This window comes from Solanum lycopersicum, chromosome 12 (assembly GCF_036512215.1).
Source record: "Solanum lycopersicum chromosome 12, SLM_r2.1".
NCBI lineage: Eukaryota > Viridiplantae > Streptophyta > Magnoliopsida > Solanales > Solanaceae > Solanum > Solanum lycopersicum.
The window spans coordinates 55,184,489-55,207,521 of NC_090811.1; the positions used below are offsets into that span (position 1 = coordinate 55,184,489).

At 32.9% G+C, this 23,033-nt stretch overlaps 2 protein-coding genes across 2 annotated transcripts in view; both read right to left on the bottom strand.

Annotated features, from left to right (window-relative positions):
* Positions 1-379: 379 nt before the first annotated feature.
* On the bottom strand, positions 380-1,489 carry LOC138340444 (uncharacterized). Its single transcript, XM_069292169.1, has one exon. The coding sequence runs from the start codon at positions 1,487-1,489 to the stop codon at positions 380-382; it is 1,110 nt and encodes a 369-aa protein (XP_069148270.1).
* A 154-nt stretch (positions 1,490-1,643) lies between these two features.
* Positions 1,644-23,033, bottom strand: part of LOC138340446 (uncharacterized) — a 34,473-nt gene continuing 13,083 nt past the window's right edge. Inside the window, exons 2-4 of the mRNA XM_069292170.1 lie at positions 11,640-11,958; positions 10,792-11,570; positions 1,644-2,021 (exon numbers count right to left, since the gene is read on the bottom strand). Coding sequence (XP_069148271.1) covers positions 1,644-2,021; positions 10,792-11,570; positions 11,640-11,958 — 1,476 coding nt within the window. The remainder of the gene's footprint in view (positions 2,022-10,791; positions 11,571-11,639; positions 11,959-23,033) is intronic.

Below are 23,033 nucleotides of genomic sequence, written 5' to 3' on the forward strand. Positions count from 1 at the left end.
GAGCATTAGTCAGCCCAAATGGCATTACAAGGAATTCATATGAACCATATCTAGTTACACATGTTGTTTTTGGTTCATCACCGTCTGCTTTTCTAACCTGCAAATAACCTGCCCTGAGATCAAGTTTTGTGAACCAGCATGCCTTACTCAACCTGTCCATCAAATGCTGCACCAACGGAACCAGATACTTGCTCTTTATAGTTGCTTTGTTCAGCTCCCTGTAGTTTACACACATTCACATTGTCCCATCCTGTTTCTTTTGAAAAAAAACAGGAGCACCATATGGGGCCTTAGATGGCTGAATCAATCCAGCATCCAACAACTCATTCAATTGTTTGCGTAATTCGACCAATTCCTTAGGAGACATACGATAAGGAGCCTATGAAGGAGCAATCGTACCAGGCAGCAACTCAATTTTATGATCAATATCCCTCGTCGGTGGTAATTTCTTTGGTAATTCAGGCGGCATAAAATAAACATACTGTTTGAGCAATTCAGCAATACAATCAGGCACTTCCATTTTCACATCAGGTTTCACTTCGACCAAGGCAGCAAGTATAGTGTCATCACCTTTCTTCAGCCCTTTGTCGATTGACATAACAGACAAAAACATTCCCTTGTCTTTCTTATTTGCAACTTTATTAATGTTCCCAAATGGATGAACTCCTTTGAGAAATCCAGCATTGCTTCCATTCATAACCATCACTCCATCTAAGTGATGAAACTGAACAAACTGGAATTTTCTTAGAAAATCAATCCCAAGTATGATTTCAAATTCACCAAGCGGCATCACCATCAAGTTATGTTTTCCTACCCAACTTCCAGTCGACATAGACACACTATAAGCCATACCCATAATGGCATGGCTTTTAGACAACTTTAGCCCCAATTTTATAGCAATCTTCACATCTACAAACGTATGAGTGGCCCCTGTATTAACCATTGCCATCACACGTTGTTCTTTCACTTTCATTTTTATATGAATTAGGGAAGCATGAGGATTCAAAGTACTAGACATTTCTCCAACATTATTAATCCCTGTAATATGATTGAAGGACAATCCCAATGGATTTGCCATTGCAGCCACGATTTCCTCATCCTCCTCCCTTTGATTCATATTTCCAGCGAGGAAACGATTCACTTTTTCCCGGTTTGGACAAGATTTGGCCAAATGAGGACTACCACAAGTCCAACAGCCCTTAGAATTACTATCTTTGTTCTTTGGCTTGTCTTTTCCATCCCTCATTTGTGCCTTTGCTTTGTCATTTGTATTGTCCTTATGATTATCCTTTTTCCATTCCCCTTTCTTCTTATTCTTTTTCTTAGTTTTTGAAGTGGAGGGAACATCTATCAAAGGACGAGTCGTCTGGAAATCAACCAACGAATCTGCAGCAGCAATTGCACCGGGCAGATCTTTAACATTCTGGCTCCTGAGTTCGTTTTGAGCCAGCTTGCATACCGGAAATGAAGTTGTGTAGTTTATACTCATCAGACATATTTTGTATGTCTAACATCACAGAGGTAAATTCTTTAATGTATTCCCTCACCGAACCCGTCTGCCTTAGTCTTTTCAATTTATCCCTTGCAAGCCAGGATGCGTTGCTAGGAAGAAATTGATCGCACATTTATTTTATTAAATTATCCTATGTATCAATTCTAGGATGACCAGTACTTACATCATCTGCATTTCGAGTCCTCCACCAAAGTTTAGCATCACTCGTCAAGTACATTGTGGTAATATTTAACTTGTAAGAATCAGGCACCCTTGCAGTAGTAAAATATTGTTCCATGTCCCAAATGAAATTATCCAGTTCTTTAGCACTTCTTACGCCACTAAAGGCCTTTGGTTCTGGAATCTTAACCTTAGATGATTCAACATGATTTGAACTTAACGTAGCCACAACCCGACACAATACAATGAGCTCTGCACGAAGGTTCTCATTTTCCTTCTGCAGTCCCTCAAGTTTTTGCGTAGTTGTGGTACGAAAATCCAAGATTTCAGTGATATGATTATCAACATTCTATCGATATACACCAATCTCCCCCCTGAACTTTCTCAGCGTCAACTCTTAAATCAATGACTTGTGTAAATAAATCCACAAACGAAAATATCGTCAGTAAACCCAATGAAGGATTCAATTTTTCGTGCCAGATCCCACAGTTCTACGTTTTTCACCATCCTTCAACTGTGCTATGATACCAATTGAAAGACGGTCGATTAATTTTTACCGAACACCACTCTAAGCAGTCTTACAAATGTCTTTAACACTCAGCCTACTTTACACCCACGAAATTGACTAAGTATAAAAATACTTAAACAGTAAAGTTAAACAGCAAGCAGACTTTACAGGAACCTGTACCAACCTTTATTAATCTGTTATTAATACAAAGGAAGACTTCACGAATTAGTCTAACGCTAAAAAAACTCTGTGTAAGCCTTAGACGAATTTCCACCTTTAATAAAAATTCTACACATGGCAGTTATAAGTGACACCTGTCTGACACTTGTCATCACAGGGTTCAAACTAAGTTTTCCAACAGCTATATTTCTAACAGATAGAATTTAATTCAAATTACATTCTTATCTACACGAAATACTAATATTCTAACACTTAGAATATTTCAGGCTACATTTCAACACATAGAATATTTCGGCCAGCTTTCAACACTTAGAATATTTTAGTTGTCCTTCCAACACTTAGTTTTATTCCAGCAATTCGGGCGAACTGCCTTTGTTCTTGCCATTGTGAAGTCTTCACAACCTTGCCTTGTCAATCCAACACGCTGCATTGCCAATGATCTTATCCCGCACGTAAGCCATGCACGTTCAAGATGCCTTGCCAACACCCAAGAACCTTGAACTTGTGTTGCACTGTTTTGCTATTATCGATGTCAAGACCAATGCCCAAGTCCTTGACATGTCTGCACTTATTTAGATCAAGTAGTTTGCGGGTCTAATAGATAGCTATTTAGCCTAATTTGAGTTTTTTTTTACGTGAGGATTTATAAATTTTAGTTTAATAACATTTTATTTGTCAATATTTATTTTAAAGTAAAATTATAATTAAAAAAATTATGAAATAAATAATTACGTCAAATTAAACTATGTTTTAAGATTTTTTTTCCATACATATTTAATAATTACGTTAAATATTATAAGTATTTAAATAGAATTTTTTAATAAATATGATAAAATGATTTTGATGTAATCAAAATTAACATTTATTGAATTTTTGCTTAAGCCATTGACGGTTCGTTAAAGTTGTTTGCATAATTCACTTAGACACCTCAACTAAGACTAATACCTACTACCTATTGAATACTTTTACCTATTCAAAAATCATTCCTTTTAGATATTTTTTGATAATCAATAAAAAATATGAAAGTTTGAGATACACTGACATGACAAAATGGATAATTAATAAATAAAATGTGGCACTTGGCCCCCAAAATTATTTTCAAAAAAAAAATTGTTTAATATTATTTCAAACAAATTTATATCTATTTTTTAAAAAAAAATGAAAATGAAAATTTCAACCTATCTACCCAGCCCCACCCCTACCCACCACTCTTTCATCTTCATCTTCTTCCCAAAACACATTCTTTCTAAATCACAAAATGCAATTTCTTTTCCAATAACTTAAAAATTAATTTTTTTAAGAAATATATTTTCATACTAAGAGTGAAGAAAAGGAAAATTTTGTCGGTGGTTATTCATTTCTACATCGATGACAAAAGAAATTGATAGCTCAAAAATTCATTCGATCAAGTTTTTGAATATCATTTTTGATAAATTTTATGGGTTTATATTTAAATTTGAGTAAAAATATTTGTTTGAAAATTGGGATAAACAAATATCTTCTATCTTTTTTATACGCAAAAATCATTTATCTTTTCTCTTCTTTCTTTATATTTATTCCATTATATTTATGATATTCGAATAAATCATACGAAAGAAAGTCTTTCTTTCAAAACTGAATCGTATGATTTCTTCATAATTGATTTTCATTTATCTTCTGATTTGGAAGAAAGAAAAACAATGCTGGGGCTAAAATGGAGAAAATTTTGTAAACTAAATTATGAAGAAGATGACTAAGTACTTTTCTTTTTCAAAAAAGTGTAAATGAAAAAAAGAAAAAATTCTTATAAGTAAATTATAGTGTCAAGTGTTAATCAAGAAAAAATGAAGATAAGAAAAATCAAAATAATACTGTTTTGATTTTTTTTTTCACGCGCTCCAGGAAAGTGGAAAGCACCATTTTTGCCATATCAACATTTTGTGTTTAACAGGCAGATGTTTTAAACGAGTTAGGATTCCAATAGGTACAAGTCCTAGTTAAGCTTTCTAAGTGAATTATGCGGACAATTTTAAGGGATTGCGGATCACCTAAGCCTTGAATTTTAAAGCACTCTTTAAATTAATAAATAATAATTTATTAATTAAATAATACTTTTACAAAATAATGATATATCAACTGCGCATGCGAATACGACTATTGGAGAGCTATGAAAACAGAATGTCATACATAGTGTGATAACATTTCTCCATGGTACCTGGTAGACACCATTAAGCACATATACCATTGTCAATGAATCAGTTTCTACAATAATGTTGGTATATACCTTCTACCAACAATATTATAAAGCCTATCAGCCTCAAACGCTAAATTAAAAATATCAAGTATTTTCAAATATTTTGCACCAACTAAGTCTCCATTATTATTTATAATACAAAAATCTGCAATACTAGGCCCTGAATTATCCTTTGAAGCTTCATCAACTTTAACCTTCCACTAACCATCATTAGTAGGGTACCTCCTTATCCATCTAGCTTTAAGATAGGGCCTAAAACCATCCAATAATGACACCATAAGAGACCAAGTGTTTTACTTTTTCGAAAAAACATATTTTCATAAATTTTTGACTTTTTGAGAGTCACCACTTTATTTTAAAGAAAAATCAAGAAAATTGTTTTTCAATCGATTAAAACAGGAAATCGGTTGAAATTTTTTTAAGGGGGGTCGGGGATTTCTATTTATATTTGAGGAAGGTGTTTAAGACACCTAAAATATTTGCTAACTCGCGATTATCCAACGACTAACTTGTTTGGCTAAAACTTAACTTAATTTTGCGATAAGAAATATTATCTAGAGTTTTTTGAAAAGTGAAGTGTTGATTTTACTATTTAATTGAGACTTTGACTTGTAAAATTTAATTTTTAAGTGTATTTAGAAACGATCGATTTGGTTATTTTGTTAAAAATGAAATGAAGCGCCTTTAATAACAAGTATCAATCAGCAAGTAAACGGTAAAGTAAAGAGAGAGAGAGAGAGAGAGAGAGCGTTGGATCCAAATCTAATTCTGTCCGCCTAGACTGGTATTTGGACCCATTTCGTTTTAGGGCCTTAGGCCCATTTTGATTTTACCTGTCATAAACTAACAAGATAATAATTAATAGGAAAAACTTTATATTATGGCAAACATCCATATATATTCAAAATAAAATAGCTATGTTTAATTTTGTTATGTCATATGGATATAATTAGACTATAAATAGCAAAGTTAATTCTATGCAAATAATTTTTTTTTATATATTTAATATAATGAATAAATATTAAATATGAAAGTAATTATAATTGAATGCCTAAATAATTATGGCAGACATATTATTGATCCTTTTCCAAGTTTACCATTATCGTTTTTTTCTTTTATCAATATTCATACATCACATATTTTATCTCTCCCCCCACCCCAAATTCATTCAAATTTAAGATACTTAACATAAATGTAGGAGCGATCTTTGTGATCTTGTATCCATCAAGTACTTCTTAGTACATATATATCTCGTACTTATACAGTTTGATACCCACAAATTATATTTTTTTGCTCGTTTGTCTATTGTATTCATACTTATACAATTTGATTGTATCTTTTTTGCTCGCTTGTATAATGTATTCATATTTTTGCTTAACAACAGCATTGAAATGTATCAATTTTCATATACATAGATACTTAGAGTATTATATAAGCACAAGTCAAAATGTCGATTTACAAAGACAACTATATCTAGATCTATATAAGTAATATATCAAAGATAAAAAGTGGATTCGGGAATACAAGTATAGTGCTATTCGACGTATTCAGTTTTGGTTTAATAACAATATATTCATTTTATTATATATCGGTGTATTCATTTTTTTTGTACCAACTAGTGTATCATTGACATGTAGTTCATTTGTTCAAAATCGAAAAACTTAACCTTCATTTCCAAATTCAACAGAGGAAATTTGGACCTCTGTGGCCAACTCAGAACGTAACAAAGAAAATGAGTTCTTGGCGAACTCGGGTGGATTTTACATGCAAAAAATGACGAGAAATTAGCATACTAGGAAATAATATAAATGAGTTATAACTGAAAAACACGGAACTGAAAGATAAAATCCACTTAAGAAATCCAAATTAGACAGAAACAAGCGACTTTAAAGGGAGAGAACAAAGGAGCCAAATCAACAATGACAAAGTTCACAAAGAAACTACAACATTAAACAATTAGCACACATATTTGTGTGTGTGTGTGTGTATATATATATATATGTACATATTCCAGGGAATGCACAATTATTAACCAACAAAATTATCAAAAAATTAAAAGGAAAATACCGCAAGATTAGCAAATAAAAAAATCACATGCTTTGGTCTGACCGACACTATTTGACAAAATTTAACAATGTTATGCATGAATAAATACAATAGTTGCAAAAGAGTTGTTAAGCAAAACCACCATATAGGCCATTGAAATAGAAAGCAAACTAACAACCATGAAATATATATTCAATTCTAGACAAAGATAGGAGAGTCAGTGTGATTTTAACTAACAAATACATGCTGAAAAATTAATTACCAGGCCCCAAAGTATTGAACAATTAGTAGGTGCTTAGATGACCTGAACTTAGGCTATAATTTTACGCTAACGACGAAGATAGATGATGAACTCTTCCAAACAATCTCATAAGCTGGCCAAACATGCTTGTGAACAAATCAAACAGAGATTAGTGGAAGGAGGAGACAAATATCACCTTTCTTTTTAATACATTTCACACATTTTTTAGGAATCGACTGTAAATAACAAACAATCTTTGAACAGGATCCGGATGAAAAAATTTACATCAAAAATTTCACAGTAAATAATGGAGGGATGCAAATCTTCAAACTAGTTATTTCTTCATTTTTTGTTTCATTTTTTATGACTTTCGAGAAAACATAGTTGGACTTCTTGACTAGGTGAAGGAAGTGAGTCATGGAAGAAAATAACTTTAGATAATAACAAAGACAATCATAAAACACTTGGTTAAAAGTTAAATGAACATGGACTTAGCCTCTAACTCCAAATTGCTAAGCAAGAACTAGGCATTTATGCTTCAACAAAGAACTCATATTTAATGAAATAAGACAAAGAAGAAGTGAGTGACCAAGTATCAAGCTTTAGATCAAAAGTCATATGATATGTAAACTAAAAAAAACTTTTAATCAAGACTATCACCTATCACAAGATGAAAATCAATATTGGACAAGTACAAAACAGAGAAGGAAAATAAATTAGTTAGATACAAAATGGTTCCATCTTTCTAGACAATTTAATTAGATACAAAATGGTTCCATCTTTCACATGTTCTGAAGTTTCATTTTGTACATTAATGAACTAGGATATAAACTCATTCGTCATTTTAGTGAACCAATACGAAGACCATAAAACACATAACCAAACCACTAGCAATTGAACTTAAAAGAAGAAATCAATGGATTGCACACACGAGGAAATCAATGCAAATAAATAAGAAGAACTCTACCTATAGGAGCTTCGGGATATTAGCTTATTACACTATAAATTTAGGAGTTTAGAGGGAGTGATTCGGTCGAATCCAACGTGTAGTCCTCTTAAATATGACAAAATACTCAGCTTCAAACACATCCTAAAACAAAACTATAAGCAACAACAACAACAATAACAGGTAGAAGAAACTCCAACAAGGTATCGATAAGAAAGAAAACAACTATCAAACAGAGTGTAAGATAACCAAAATACTTAACGGACTCATACAAAACTAACTTAACTATATGGAAACAGGCGAAATAACACTAGTTTTCTGAATCAAATAAAAGTGAACATTAGTCCAAGACATGAAAAATAAAGGAGAAACAGAACCAAGCAACCGTTAATACTCGAGTTGAAGCCAAAGAACAGTAGACAACTCAAGCAAAACTAAATGGAGACTCAAGCTTTATAGAAACTAATAAATGACTTTAGAATAGCAGCTCATTGTTTCGCTCGAAAAAAAAACTCACTACATTCATGATTCAAAAATGAACAAAGAAGAGCTAAAATGTAAAAGAGAATCATTTAACTCTTTCGCAGCAGCGAACTCAAAGTGGATGAGCTAGAGAGGATTCTCTCACACCGAAATACGATCTCACAAAATTTGACAAGCTTTCGCAACCCACAACAAACGGAAAAGAGAAAAGCAATATTATCCCTAAAGTATACTTTTGAATGATTTTTTGACTTTGGGAAGATTTTTCAATGTAACTTTAATGAAACTTTTTTTTTCCAACCTCAAAAAAAATTCCCCCTCTGATGTAAAAGAAGAGAATATTGATAGGGAGGGATTAGGTTTTTTTTAATCTAGAGGTAAAAGGACAAAGTCGGGATTCCGAAATAAAAGGAAGACATTTACCGAGTTCCATATTCTAGTGTTGTCAAGAGTTTCATGTATGGTATGATTTATACTTTCAAGACATATGTTATTTTAGGTACCAATCCAATCCATTGAAAAATAATTAGAAAGCAGTAAAGAGAATATAATGATACTGGAAAGGAAATACAAATCATTTACTATGTTATAGTGGATTTTATTTATTTACAAGAGGTTATACGAATGTTGATTGGGCGGTAATTGGTGTGATATAAAATCAACTGCCAGTTATCCTTTCTTACATAATGGTGGTGTTATTTCAAGGAAAAGTAAAAACAAACTTGCACCGCTCTTTTAATAATGGAATCTGAATTCGTGATTTAACGTCTACAATAAAAGAATTTGTTTGATTAAAAATATTCATTAAGAATTTTAATATTGCAAAGAATTCATGGGTACATGATTTTATATTGTGACATTCAAACGATTATCACATACATGAAGTATCCTAAGTATCATAGCATGACCAAGCACATTGACATCAAGTAAAACTTTGTGAGAGACATAGAAGTAAGCGAAGAGGTAAATTTACTATACATTCCTACTCATAAAACGATACCCAATCCATTTACAAAGGGAATATATGGAGACTTTTTTTGAGAAACAAATAAAGGTTCTAAGTTTACTAATATTCATGTATTATGAAACAATTTTGTTGTTGTAATTTTTCATCTAAGTAAGACTATTGAATTTATATTTATATCTCATGCATGTGTTAATGTTTTAGAATAAAGAGTGTTGAACAAGTCTCGAAATTGATTTTCTCACACACGAGAAATCGCTTCTAAGAGAACGTGAAGAGATGATTTTTATTACCATGTTATGAACTAGAAAAGAGTCTCTCTAAGAAAATATGTTTGAGGATCACCAAAGAGAGAAACTGGTGTTAAACATGTAGTGGTGCTTAGACCAATGTCTGCATGATGTTAGTGAAAGAATGGTTCCCTGCTTTTTTCATTGTATGTGACCCACTAAATAAGAATTAACTTTTCATTGGAATACCCTTTGACATTTATCTGTTTCTTGAAGTTCCGGTCATTATTGCTACTTTGTATGTTACTAATAGACATGACTTATGTGGGAATGAAGTGGATGTCAAGGAAAGCAGTTGTTTTGAAACAAATTGAAGATCATTAAAATGAATAATTTTAGTTGTATACATAAGCCAACTATTACACTTGAGTGTAATTGTGTGTTTTAAAGTTAAACATGCACTCTCGTTCACCTCTTTAATAGGATGAAGGATCAAATTTGTAATTATTGAAGTAGTAAATGAAGTATGGAAATTGTGAGCAATATTATTCTCATATAAGTTGTGAATTCTTTTCACATGTCATTGGATTTCTATGTGGGCCTGTGAAACTTTAGAGTTAAGTTCTTGATGCCCACATGTCACACAAACTACTTGTCGTATGAATTGTTCGTCTAGTTGATGTCCTACTGACTTGGTTCTTGTCCACCATGTGTGTAGTGGGAGATACAAGTTTTCGGTCGTGGGTCGCCCATGTGGACCGACCCAACCAATCTCGATCCAAAAAGTTGTCTGAGAAGAGATATGGACTAATTATTTATTATTTGAAAAAGAGGGGGGGGGGGACTTTATCATGTTCTTATACTTTCCAACCTTCTCATCGATTTTGGTCTATATATATAACACAAACACTCTCTAACATCCTGAACCGCCAAAATTTTTTACAAAGTGTCTTTGCTATAAGACCAATTAGAAGTTACATACACTATGTTACTTAAGTTGAAGTTATAACTCAGTAAATACAATATAAAAGTTTTTTCAACCCATAAAGATATCACACAAAGTAAACAGTTTCCAAGTCTTCATTCTAACCCCTAGCAATAGCACAAAATTGTGCTTTGTTGGTAATATGCTTTTCTTAGCTAATATAATAGTTTCCACATACACCTGATTCTGCACAAAGCTCATTTAATCTTTCCATATTTTTCCACGTACCTCTGCAAAGAAAATTTACTTGTTAAATTAGGGACAATGGAATTCACATGGGCAAACAAACTTCTTATGCCTCACCTCAATGGTGTTGGATAGTTTTGTGACTGATAAATTAAAGTACTCTTCTGTTGATTTAGCCGTATTCGGAATCTGATTTGGATGCAAAGAGTTTTCAACTATATTAACTGTCTTCTTTACTATTTTCTTGTAAGCAACCTTACTTAGGAGACCTAAATTCCAAGTTGGCCTTAATAGTTCTTCAACAAATTCCACAAGAGCAACATGAAAATTCTTCAAAACGACCAACTTTGTGTTCACAGATTTGTTGTCAACATCAATTTCAGATTCTAAATGCTTGTCTTCATTTGAAGAGGTATTCATGTTTTCTTGATGAGCTACTGCTTTACCATGACGAGGCAAATCTTTCTCAGGCAACATATCACTATGACCAAAAATTTTAACTTTATTGCTTCCTGTTGAAGCTGGATCAGCATTTGCCTGCATATGCTTGATTAATACAGGGAAGGATCCATCTCCTACATCACTTTGATAAATACTATTACAAATACCGTCATATAGAACACTTTTATGATATCTGACCATTTGACTAAGCATGAATGTAGGGTTAAAAGGTACAGATGGCTCCCAATCATCAGTAGTTGTGTAATCAGATGAGTACCACGTGTCCTGTGATAAATGATTCTTCCAATAATATCCGGTTATTGAAGAAGGAAATGCTGGAGACTTAGAGATGTATCCCAAATGGGAATTTGGATGGAGGCTATCTTCGCCACCTCTGATTCTTAGATTTTCTCCTGACTGAGAAGAACAATCTAGCAGTGACTTCTCTTCCAAACCTATAGAGAACAAGGAACGCATAAGGCACGTTATCCCAATACGCTAACAGATATATAGTTGAAGGTTACCTTTGTCATGTGGAATTTTGCTTGTCTCATGGCTAGTTACAGGCTGCTTTGTGTGAAAAAACCTACAGGAGTTCCCTTTGGTGCATCGACCGCGGGCAAAAAATTTACATCTCTTTGCAAATCGATCCTCTAAATTAGCAGCACTTCTTTTCCTTGTCTTGAGAACATCCAAACTTGGTGATGTTTTCTTTAAATCGCCAATAGCCTCCTTGCCTGAAAAATGAGACAATTTTTCAGCATCCAGTTGTCGACCAGAAGGCCGGATTCTTTCAAATCCCGGATCTTTGACATTAGAATCTGTGACCGCATCTATGTGAGTCTAGATACCATATGATACGAGTTAGAAAGTCTTCAATTAACAAAGGGGTCATAGTTTAGCTACAGGCTCATGTAGAGTAGAATGGCCTGATTAAGTTTTGTTCAAGAGAACTTTGTTAACATCTACTTGGCAGAAATATGTCAATATAAAGACATCAAGCTAACAACTGATCAGTCTAAAGGTATATCATTATATTGCTAGGATGAAACATGATCTGTTATTTTATAAATATCTTTTTCAACCTCTATGTTAAATTAAATAAAAATATAGTACTAATGGTGTTATGTTATCAAGTTCTAAATATGTAGTGTTCATTCCCAATTTCAAGCCATGCCTCATCATGGCTATGTCGTCTAGTCATATTTCCAAATTTTCTTTTACAAACGTAGCAGGTATCAGTTACAATATACCAAAGAGGTTCAGTGCCATCCACCATATGGCAGTACCACAACTAATTTGTGACTGCAGTTCTCTAACTCTTGTCAACATTTTCATATTAAGAACTAGTAACATAGTTATCTTCATTTATTTGTATGCTTAGACACCTCCTTAATGCGAATCATATGAACAAATAAATTTCCGTTTGTTCACTAGAAATTTAAACTTACATGTATCCTCTCTTTTAAAATAAGTTGTAGAACTCAAAATTCACAATGAACAATCCCTCTATTGAGTTAAGAATGATTTTTAAGATTGACAAAGAAACATCGATCACCTACGAGAACTAGCTCCTCAAACTATTTTTAATAATGAAAGAAGTTTTTCCATGCAAGATCAATAATTCTAAATTAACTGAATAACGTGTGTTAATTTGTGCATTAACCGTATTGTGTAATGATTCCAAATTCTACAAGGAAGGGGAAGCACACATAATGAATGTAGAACAATTACGTGTTGAGAGAGTTCTTGATTGACGATTTTAGTTGCTTCGAAGAATAAAACATAAGAGTTTATTTTATTTTGCTTGGGTCTTTTGTTAAGTTGTCATTTTTAATAAATTAGAATTGTCTAGTGTATTTTTGATCTTTTGGTTGGGGAACATGAAGACTATAGGCAACATAAGTCATGGGGGTTTGTGTCAAGTATAGGAATTAGAGTTTACAATATCTTAGGTTACATAAGATTGTAATCTTTTGTAGTTTGAAGTTCTGAATTCACACTTACAAGAATTAACGACTACATAAGTCCAATACCCCCTTCACTTCCCAGAATGTACGTAAAGGAATTCTCACAACATCATCATCACACCACATATCCTTCCAGAATCTAAACTTTTTCATTGTCAACTTAAAATCGATGCTATTGCTAAACTTCATATCAATCTATGATATATCCCCACCCACAATCACATACTCAAGGTAGTTCTATTCCCCCCCCCCCCCCTAAAAAAAAACTTGTTACGATTTTTAATTCAAAGATTGGCTATGAATCCTATATTGATTAGGATATGTTATTTATGGTATTTACTTTTTATATGTTTAATTAGAATTAGTTAGTTAGAGTAGTTCCTAGTCCTAGTTTAACAAGAGTTTATAAATAAAATATTTTCATCAGTTTGATATCAGAGCTTCAAGGATCTTGGTAGAAGATCCTAGTGTTTTTGCTGTTGGTGAGCGGTTCTGACCCATATATGGCAATCGGGCCAATAATAATGTTGACAAAGTCTAGATGAATGATATATGTGTGAAAAACATGCCAATGACAAAGACTTACAAAAATATTGCAGATTTAAAGAAATGCAACCAAACATAAGAAAAAAAAAACTCTTTTCTAAATTAAAAGCTAGAAAAAGTAAAATGAAAAAGAATTAATGGGAAGGGTATCAAGAAGAGTTGGAGAGAGAGTACTCCAACACACACACAAAAAAAATGAGTTGGTGAAAAGGATATCAACTAAAGCAACTCAATTAAACTAAAGCATTTTCAGACATAGTAGTATATTCAACTCGAGTTTTAAAATGTTGTTTCAGTCATCACTAGATTTATTATACTATAAAATTCAGACAACTAGGATTTTTCCCCTTTCTGGATGTCCACTAATTTTAGATTTCGCATAATATGTGATTCAATTAGTTATATTTTAATTTATTTGTTACATACAACACTCAGAGTTAGCTTGGGTCACTTATGGTCCATAGTACCATGTTACCTCTAAGGAGTAGCCTCGAGGCGCGAAACTTGGTGTTAGAGTACCAGGTTCAAAGGTTCTTGGATGTCTGAAATTTGCACTAAGTAGGGTCTCTTTCATGAGTGTGAAGCATGCCACACCTATGAGAGTGAGGCTACTAGGTGTTCTATGAAAATCTTTGATTTTATTGTTGTTCTTATCATGTGTGAAGTGTGAGTTAACTTCTCTTTTCTAATATGACGTTATGTGTTTCAAATCATGCTCCTCGCAAGCTAACATGATTCTTCTAGTCTAGAACAATGAGGTTAGGAATACAAAGTTTCATAGTTTAATCAATATTTTGTATCAAATCCCAGACAACCATAAAAATCAACATGCTCCATTTCCTACAAATACTACTGGTTGATTTACTGCAGTAAGGGTTCAAGACTTTATTCATATGAATTTTCTAGAGTTCTAGAGCTGAAGGTTGGTGAAGACCCACAAAACTTCATTGATGAGATTAAGAAGATTCACAAAGTAATGCAAGTGACTGATGCTGAGAGTGTTGAGCTAGAATCTTATGAACTCAAGGATGTGTCTCAAATCTGATTCACATTGTGGAATAAAAATAGAGGTGAGAATACAAATCCTGTGATTAGGGACTATTTTTTTTCTGGACAGGTTCTTCTTGAGAGAGTCTAAGGCCTAAGAATTCATGAAACTGAAGAAGGTTTCAATGTTAGTCAAAGAATATGAGTTGAAGTTCACCCACCTCTCCAAGTATTCTCCACATATGGTTGCTGAATCAAGAGCATAGATGAGCAAGTTCTTGTTTAGTGTATCCAATCTTATAAAGAGAAAGTGTAGGGATAATATATTGTTAGGGGATATGGATACCTCAAGATTAATGTCTCATGGTCCGCAGGCTAAGGGAGATAAGCTTTGGAAATGTCTAAGGACATCAAAAACTCTTAGACAAGAAATTATGAATACACTTAACAGTGATCGGGCGGTGGAAATCCTTCACAATTTTAGAGAAAGTCTACAACCCAAGCAATTTAATAATATAGCACTCTGTCTCAGGGTTTGATGATCATAAATCCAGGGAATCAAAATCTATGTCTTAGGGGATTGTTCTAGCTCGACTTTTAAAATTTTTTCAATGTGTAGAAAAAACCATCCTGGTGAATGTCTTGCTGGAAGATAGGGGTGCTTTGGATTCAATCAGTCTGACCATAGGTTGAAGGATTTCCCTTCTGCCAAGCAAGGAAAAGGTGGTCGGCTCATTCTGCAAAGGGTACTTCATGTGTTACAGGTGGTGGTCAACACCAAAATTGGTTGCATACTCTTTAGGCTCGTCAAGACCTGAAAGATTTTCATTATGTGGTCACTGGTACGTTACAAGTCTTTCATTTATATATTTATGCATTGTTAGATCCAGGGCCTAAACTTCCTTTTGAAACTCCCTATATAGAAGTAAAATTTGTTGTTTTTCTAGAAAATCTCTCTGAACCCTTATTAGTCTCCACCCCAATTGGTGACTCAATGATAGCTACATAGGTATATAAAAATTGCCCTACCACAATTTCCTAGAAATTCACCTCAACACACCTTATAGAGATTGAAATGGTAGATTGATTATTTTATGCATAGATTGGTTACATTCCTATTATGCCTTAGTTGATTGTGAATTTTGGATCGTTCGGTTTCAGTTTCCAAGTGAGCCCATCTTAGAGTGGAAAGGTAGTAACTCAATTGTCGATAGGTCGATTTAGCTCATTCCTTAAGGCCAGGAAAATGATTTCCAAAAGGTATATATAAAACCATAGTTAAGGATTTAAACTTCGAAACTCCAACTCTTGAGTCAGTCCGAGTGGTCAATGAGATTCAGGAAGTGTTTCAAGAAGATCTTTTTGGAGTTCCTCCCAAAAGCTTTAAATTGACTTCCAAATAGATCTTTTTTGAGATATCCATCCTACTTTTGTTACTCATTATAGAATGGCTAAACCCGAGCATAAGGAATTGAAAGATCAATTGAAAGTCCTTCTAGATAAGTGCTTCATCTGACCTGACATCTTGATATGGGTTTTTTCTTGTGGTTTTCGTGTGTAATAAAGACTATTCTCTCGGGATATGCATTCACTATCGTTAATTGAAATAATTTACTATCAAGAATTACTATTCCATCCGAGGATTGATAACTAGTTCGACCAACTTCAAGGTGCTAGTTTCTTTTCAAAGATAGACCTCAATCTGATTATCATCAGCTTAGAGGTAGAGATAGTTACGTCCCTAATTAAACCTTCAAAACTCGGTATGGTGATTACGAATTTGTAGTTATGCAATTTGGACTAATAAATGATCCTACACCTTTCATGAAATAAATGAATAAGTTGTCGAATAATATTTGGAAATATTCTCCATTGTTCTTATTTATGATATTTTTATTAATTCATGGACCGGGGAAGAGCATACGACTCATCTAAGATCTTTTTTTCAAACCCTCAAAGATTTTCAGATATTCTCTAAGTTTAGAAAATGTGAACTTTTGTTACAGTCTGTCACTTTCCTTATTTATGTGGTATCCAACGAAGGGATGTGACTGGATTATCCAAAAGTTGAGGTAATAAAACACTAACCTGGACCCACCTCTACACCTACTATTTGAAGTTTCTTGGGTTTGGCTGGTTACTATCGCAGATTTGTTAAAAGATTTTCATCCACAACTTCCCCATTGAAAAAAGTTGATTCATAAGAAGGTCAAGTTGTTGTGGTCAAAAAACAGTGCAAAAGTAGCTTTCCCATTGAAAAAATTTGATTCATAAGAAGGTGAAGGCCAAGTTGACTACAACTCCTTTCTTGACTCTATTCGATGGGTCAGACATTTATGCTTTTTTATTCCAATGCATTTGGGGTTGTCCTAGGTTGTGTGTTGATGCATAAAGGTAGGGTCGTAACTTATGCTTATAGATAACTTAAGGTTGATGAGAATAACTACCCGTATCATGACCTTGAGTTTGCAGTCGTAGTGTTTTCCCTATAGATTTGGTGATACTACTTGCATGATGTTCGTGTTGATGTGTTCATAATCATAAGAGTCTCCAGTATGTGTTCACCCAGAAAGAGTTAAATTTTCATTAGACGAGATGGCTTAAATATCTCAAAGACTTTGACATAAATATGCTCTACCATCCAAAGAAGGCCAATGTAGTGATTGACTCCTTCACCGGACTATCCATGAAAGTGCAGCACATGTTGAGGAAGAGAAGAACAGATTAGCGAAAGATTTTTACTTGCTTGCTCTCTTAGGAGTTTTCCTTGTGGACACATCAGATGGTAGTGTGGTAGTTCAGAATGGGTAAGAATCTTCATTGGTAGTAGAGGTTAAGAAAAACAGGATAGTGATCCTATATTACATCAGTTGAAAGGTGTAGTTCATTAGCAAAGAGTTGAATTTTTCTTCCAAGGGGGACATGGTGTGCTTCATTACCATGGTTGATTATTTGTTCCTGGGTGATTTAAGGAATAAATCCTTAAAAATTACCATAATTACAAGTATTCTATTTATTTCCGTGCCACTAAAATGTACCGTGAACTATGAGAAATCTTTTGGTTGAACGACAAGAAGAGAGACATCACAGATTTTGTGGCTAAGAGTCCCAACTGTCAACATGTTGAAGTATAACATTATAAACTAGGAGGTCTGACTCAAGAGATTAGCATTCCTACATGGAAGTGGGAAATGATAAACATGAACTTCGTTACGGGGTTACCTCATACTCTTAAACCACATTACTCCATTTGGGTGATATTGGAAAATCACTAAGTCTGATTACTTAGTCTTGTTTCATGGGGTTGCCTTGTCTATCATCTCAGATAGGCTTCAAGGTTTCATGTTATTGCATGTATCATCTCAGATAGGGGTTCTCAGTTTACATCACATATATGGAAGTTGGTATCGTGTAAACAGTTTTGTGGTAAGATTGTGGATGTATCTTTAATGACTAATCAATTGGCTTTTTCCTTAAAGAAATCAAGGTCGAGGTTCAATCAAGAAAATGTTTATGATGGACACCTAGGAACCTTGAGATGAGGAAAGACATAGTAATCGATGAAAAGTTTATGGGAGTTGAATATAACCATAGAGATTGTGATTACCGAATAAGGAAAGCTTAAATTTAACCTTGAGAACGCTTACGATCATGTGAATTCGGATTTCATAAATTTCATCTCAGTTTTGGAGATAAGTAGACAAGATAGATCAAAGTTTTGCATTTCTACGACCAAATTCTTTGTGTTTTTGATGAAAGACCCTTGTTGGGTAGAATGATCATGAATTAGCCTAGGGTTTATGATTTTTTTATAATTCATATATTTATTGTCCAGTATTGATTTAGAGTTTTATTAATCAATATTGTTTAGACAAAGAACAAGCCAACGCCTTTTAAATAGGGTAAACCTCATATTCTTTAGTGTTGTATTTTCATGTTGAGTATATGTCATATTCAGGAAGCTGATATGAGACATTAGTTGAGAGATGCATGAGAATTCAAATTCAAGAGCGAGCTTCTATTAATGGATACCATGGATTCTTCTGCTTTTGTTTGTCCATCTTTTTGAACATAAACACTTGGACAACTGTATTATTTATGCTTCTAACTTCCCCATTCTTGACTATTCAGAGTTTGGTACTATGAATTCATATTCTGGGAGTTGTTTTCTGCAACATATATTTTTAAGTGATTGAGTTTATGAGAATTCAATTCTTCAATTATTTTTAACTTCTTTTCAGTTTTTTTCTTGTCGCTATGAGTTTGATGTGTATAATAGGGCTAGTAATTAATCCTTCCATCAAAGGGTGTCAGACAGAATAATCTGGATCGTGATAGTGTTGACAAAGAAGGTAATAATTGTTCAATAATATTTCTTTCTTTCTTTACATGCTCTAATAGTTGATTTTTTTTATATGTTGGATTGTGATGTTGAAATTAATAGTGGTCTTTCATGTGAAGAAACTTTGAATGAAGTTATTTTTGTGTGAACTCTTCTTTTAATATTTATATGCATATGAAGAAACCTTGAATGAAGTTATTTTTGTATGACATCATTTTTTTACTATTTATATACATATGAGAATACTCAGGCTTGTGTTGAGAGTGCATCTTATATTGATAGGAGCTAAAATGGTGTTTTTTAAACTAATTGGACATTCTTTCTTTTCAACTTTATTGAACCTCATAAGTGTGTGACTTGGATACTTAAACCAAATGAAAGTAATTTATTTAAACAGATGATCACTTTTAGTTTATGTTTCGTGAAACCATAAGATATTGCCTACTTGGTATTTTGACATTAATGAAACCATTTTTTATATTCATGATTGTTTTCGGGAAAACTTGCTTATAGTTTGACACCCACAAACAATAGGTACCTGACAACTCTATCCCAACATTGCTAGAATTGATAGAAAGAAATCACTTAGTATTTTGACATTAATGCTTGTTTTGGTTATTTAATAGAAGGTTTTAGACTTTTATAACTATTATTGTCAATTGATTTCTTTACTTGTGTATTTCTTCTATCTTTTACTTTGTTGTTTCTAAGTTAATCTGTCCTTCCTATCTTGAATTATATTAATGTATCTCATAGACTCTATCCAAATATACAAGATGATTCGAAAATCGCCCTTTTAAAAAAATGACTACAAAGGTAACACATTGGTGCCCTTTTTTTTTTAGCTCTTCACACTAAACATGTGAGATACTAAATAAAAAATAAAGGGAAAAGTACTAGCTTAATAACAATGCTCATCTGTAGGTTTTCCTTTTGGAAAAACGGAGAAATAATCTACGAAACCTAAGCATTACTAATGTGAGTTTTTTCTCCTATTTTTATAGAATATTTATTGATGCTACACATATGATATTTGGCTTAGATAGTATAAAAAGGTATAAATAATTGCATTTTGTTCTTAAATTGAAGTTATGGTTTTGGAAGAATAAACGAAGTTATCTAAGCAAAAGAAAACAATAATATATATACATACAATAAAAAATAACAAAAGAAAAAACTAGATTACCAAAGTACTAACCTTTTTTATCATCTACATTGTAGAATTAATAACAAAAAGTACTAACCTTTGTTATCATCTATATTCATTGAAATTGATCCTTCACTTTCTACTCCTTTTTTCTAATGAAACACCAAGCAAGCAAAGAACAAATATCCAATTAAAAAGAGGACAAAGTAGATACCCAAGTGTTATTATTAACTAACAATTATAAAAATAATTAAGAAATAGCAATAACGTAAATACACATGTGTGATTCTTACTAGTAACAACTAACATAATAAAAAAAAATAGCAAGAACATACATATCCATGTGTTATATTATAACCAAAAAGGAATAACAACTTACAAATTGATTCTTCACGAAAAAGATTGAAAAACAATCAAAAATTGACAGATTCAATTATTTAATATACTAATACAAAAAATTAACCTCTTTGATTCATCTACGATTACTAAAACTATACCTCCTCCTCCTTCTTCTTCTTCTACCAAGAAAAAATGTTTCTTCTTATTGTTGTTGTGACAGAATGGATTTAGGGATTTTGATTATAGGAAAAAAATATTTTCACAAGTATATATAATGTTCTTTAATTGTGATATAAATTTATTTTATCACAAGGGGAAAATAAGTAATACGTTTAGCTAAAATTCAATATAATGGTCTTTAAGATATGAATTGTCTATAAATTTTGAATTTAAAATTGTGATTTTTGATGCAATTTATGGAAATATATTAAAGTTGAGAAAAAAAAAGAAATTCTATAAGTGAGTTGTAAAAAATAGTTGGAAATTTTAAAATATTTGAAGAATATATTTTGATAATCTGAACAAATTTTATGGCCGAATATATATTTAAATATAAATAAATAAATTTATATTTCAAAAAAATATTTTCCCACAAATGTACATAAATTTTCTTAGAACACTTATTAAGTATTTTTTACCAAAACGGAAAAGGAGTAATAAGTTTAGCTAAACCAATACAAAGATCTTTTAAGCTTCAATTTGGTATTAGTTCTAAATTTAAAATACTAATGTTATTGGGTTAAGTGAGAATAGTCATGGGAATGTTACCTTCTTACGCTAAATGGATATCACAATCCGATTCTTCTACTCATGATGGAACCTATTGAACCTACATGTAAATAAGTAAACTCGTACTCAGAATGACAAGTAATGAGTATAAGGGCAGAACTAAAATCTATATACAAGAGAATCTGTTGCAGAAGATGGAAGTCATGACTACAGAGCCGTCTAATAAGAAAATACAAGTTCCAAAAGTAGACGAAACAAGCAGTCTCATAAGGAAAAATACTATGTAAACATATATATTCAAGAAGACAGAATGATCCATGACGCCAAGTGCTCAATCACACTTCATATCTCAAAAATTGTTAAAGATGAGACACACAATCACCGCCGGTTGTTGGTACTAGGACTTGCATCATGAAACATATGCAAACAGTAGTATGAGTACCAAAATAAAGGTACCTAGTAGGCATCATACGCCGACTAAGTAAGAAGGGTAAAGGTAATAAGAAAAGATAAAATCTTGACACAAATATAGGTTAAATCAGATATGAAAGCAAGCACATAAATCATATCAAAATTTAATTCAAGTATAACTAACTAAACCTAATTGGACCCCCATAAGACTAGACGGTACACTCATGCGGAAATTTAAATAAGACCCCAAGATGCACCATTAACCCGATAGGTACAAAGAATAGCAAAGTTTATAGAAATCAGATAGCCACAAAGTGAAAGATGGGCTTCCAACAAAAGTAACAATAAAATCCAGTCAACTCCAAGCCTAAAAAGCAATAGTAGAAATCAATTTGGGACATGCAACTAGAAAATCCAATTTCAACTCAGCTAGCAAGAGTGACCCGAAGGTGTTTCAACCTTGAAGTGGAGCTCATATATCATGGCCGCCCAACCATGTAGTTCACTCAAAATGGCTTAAGCTGCCAATATAGTACGAGTGACCGGGGGAGTATCGCCTCATCTAGAGGATCATCTCACAACCATATTCAATATTTAAGATAAAGGAATTAATGATGGAAAGTACCCAGATAAAGTCACCGGAGCTTTTGTGAAACTTAAAAGGTACCAACCTTTTCTCCAAATAGACATGAAAGAGGGACGTGGGTCTACAATACCAAAAAGCATTATAGACTCACAAGAAGACAAAAATCTTTTAAATAACAAGAAAAAGAGAAACAAAATGATACAAAATGGGTAGAGTATGAGTAGGATGCAAAACCAACTAGAAGAACAACACACCATGCATCAAGTAGAGAGATCAAGCATATCAAAGTTCCCTTTTAGAGTTAATCCAACTATTATGTTGCCAACTCCCAACCAAATTCATAAGGGCAAATCAAAGGGTCAAGAAAAGGATCAAAGGCAAGAGGATATAGTGCAACAAACAACTCTGGCAGATCAACACATCATGAGGAACGAATAAGAGGAAACAAAATAACAAAAGGAGATTCCATAGGAAGGTAAGCTACCTAGTTGCAATTTTAGACAAATTCTCATCACTAATGAAGCTCACTTTCAAATTAATGCAAATGAGAAAATTAGAAATGTTGCATTTCACTTAGAACATGTCAAAACTCAAAACACTAAGGAAATGGTACCTTCATTGATCATAGAGACAAAAGAAAATAGCAGGAACACAACCTCAATAATAAAAAAAATGATGACAGGAATAACTTTGTTCCTAAGGGTAATTTCCCCCGAGTAACCAACTTTTGAGACGAAGGTTCATCCTCCAGCAGTAATAGAACATGCAAACAAAATGTTGTGGTAGAGAATGATCACTCCATTCAAAACCCTTAATACCAGCAAAATAACCCCAAAAATAACCTTAGACATGAATCATCTC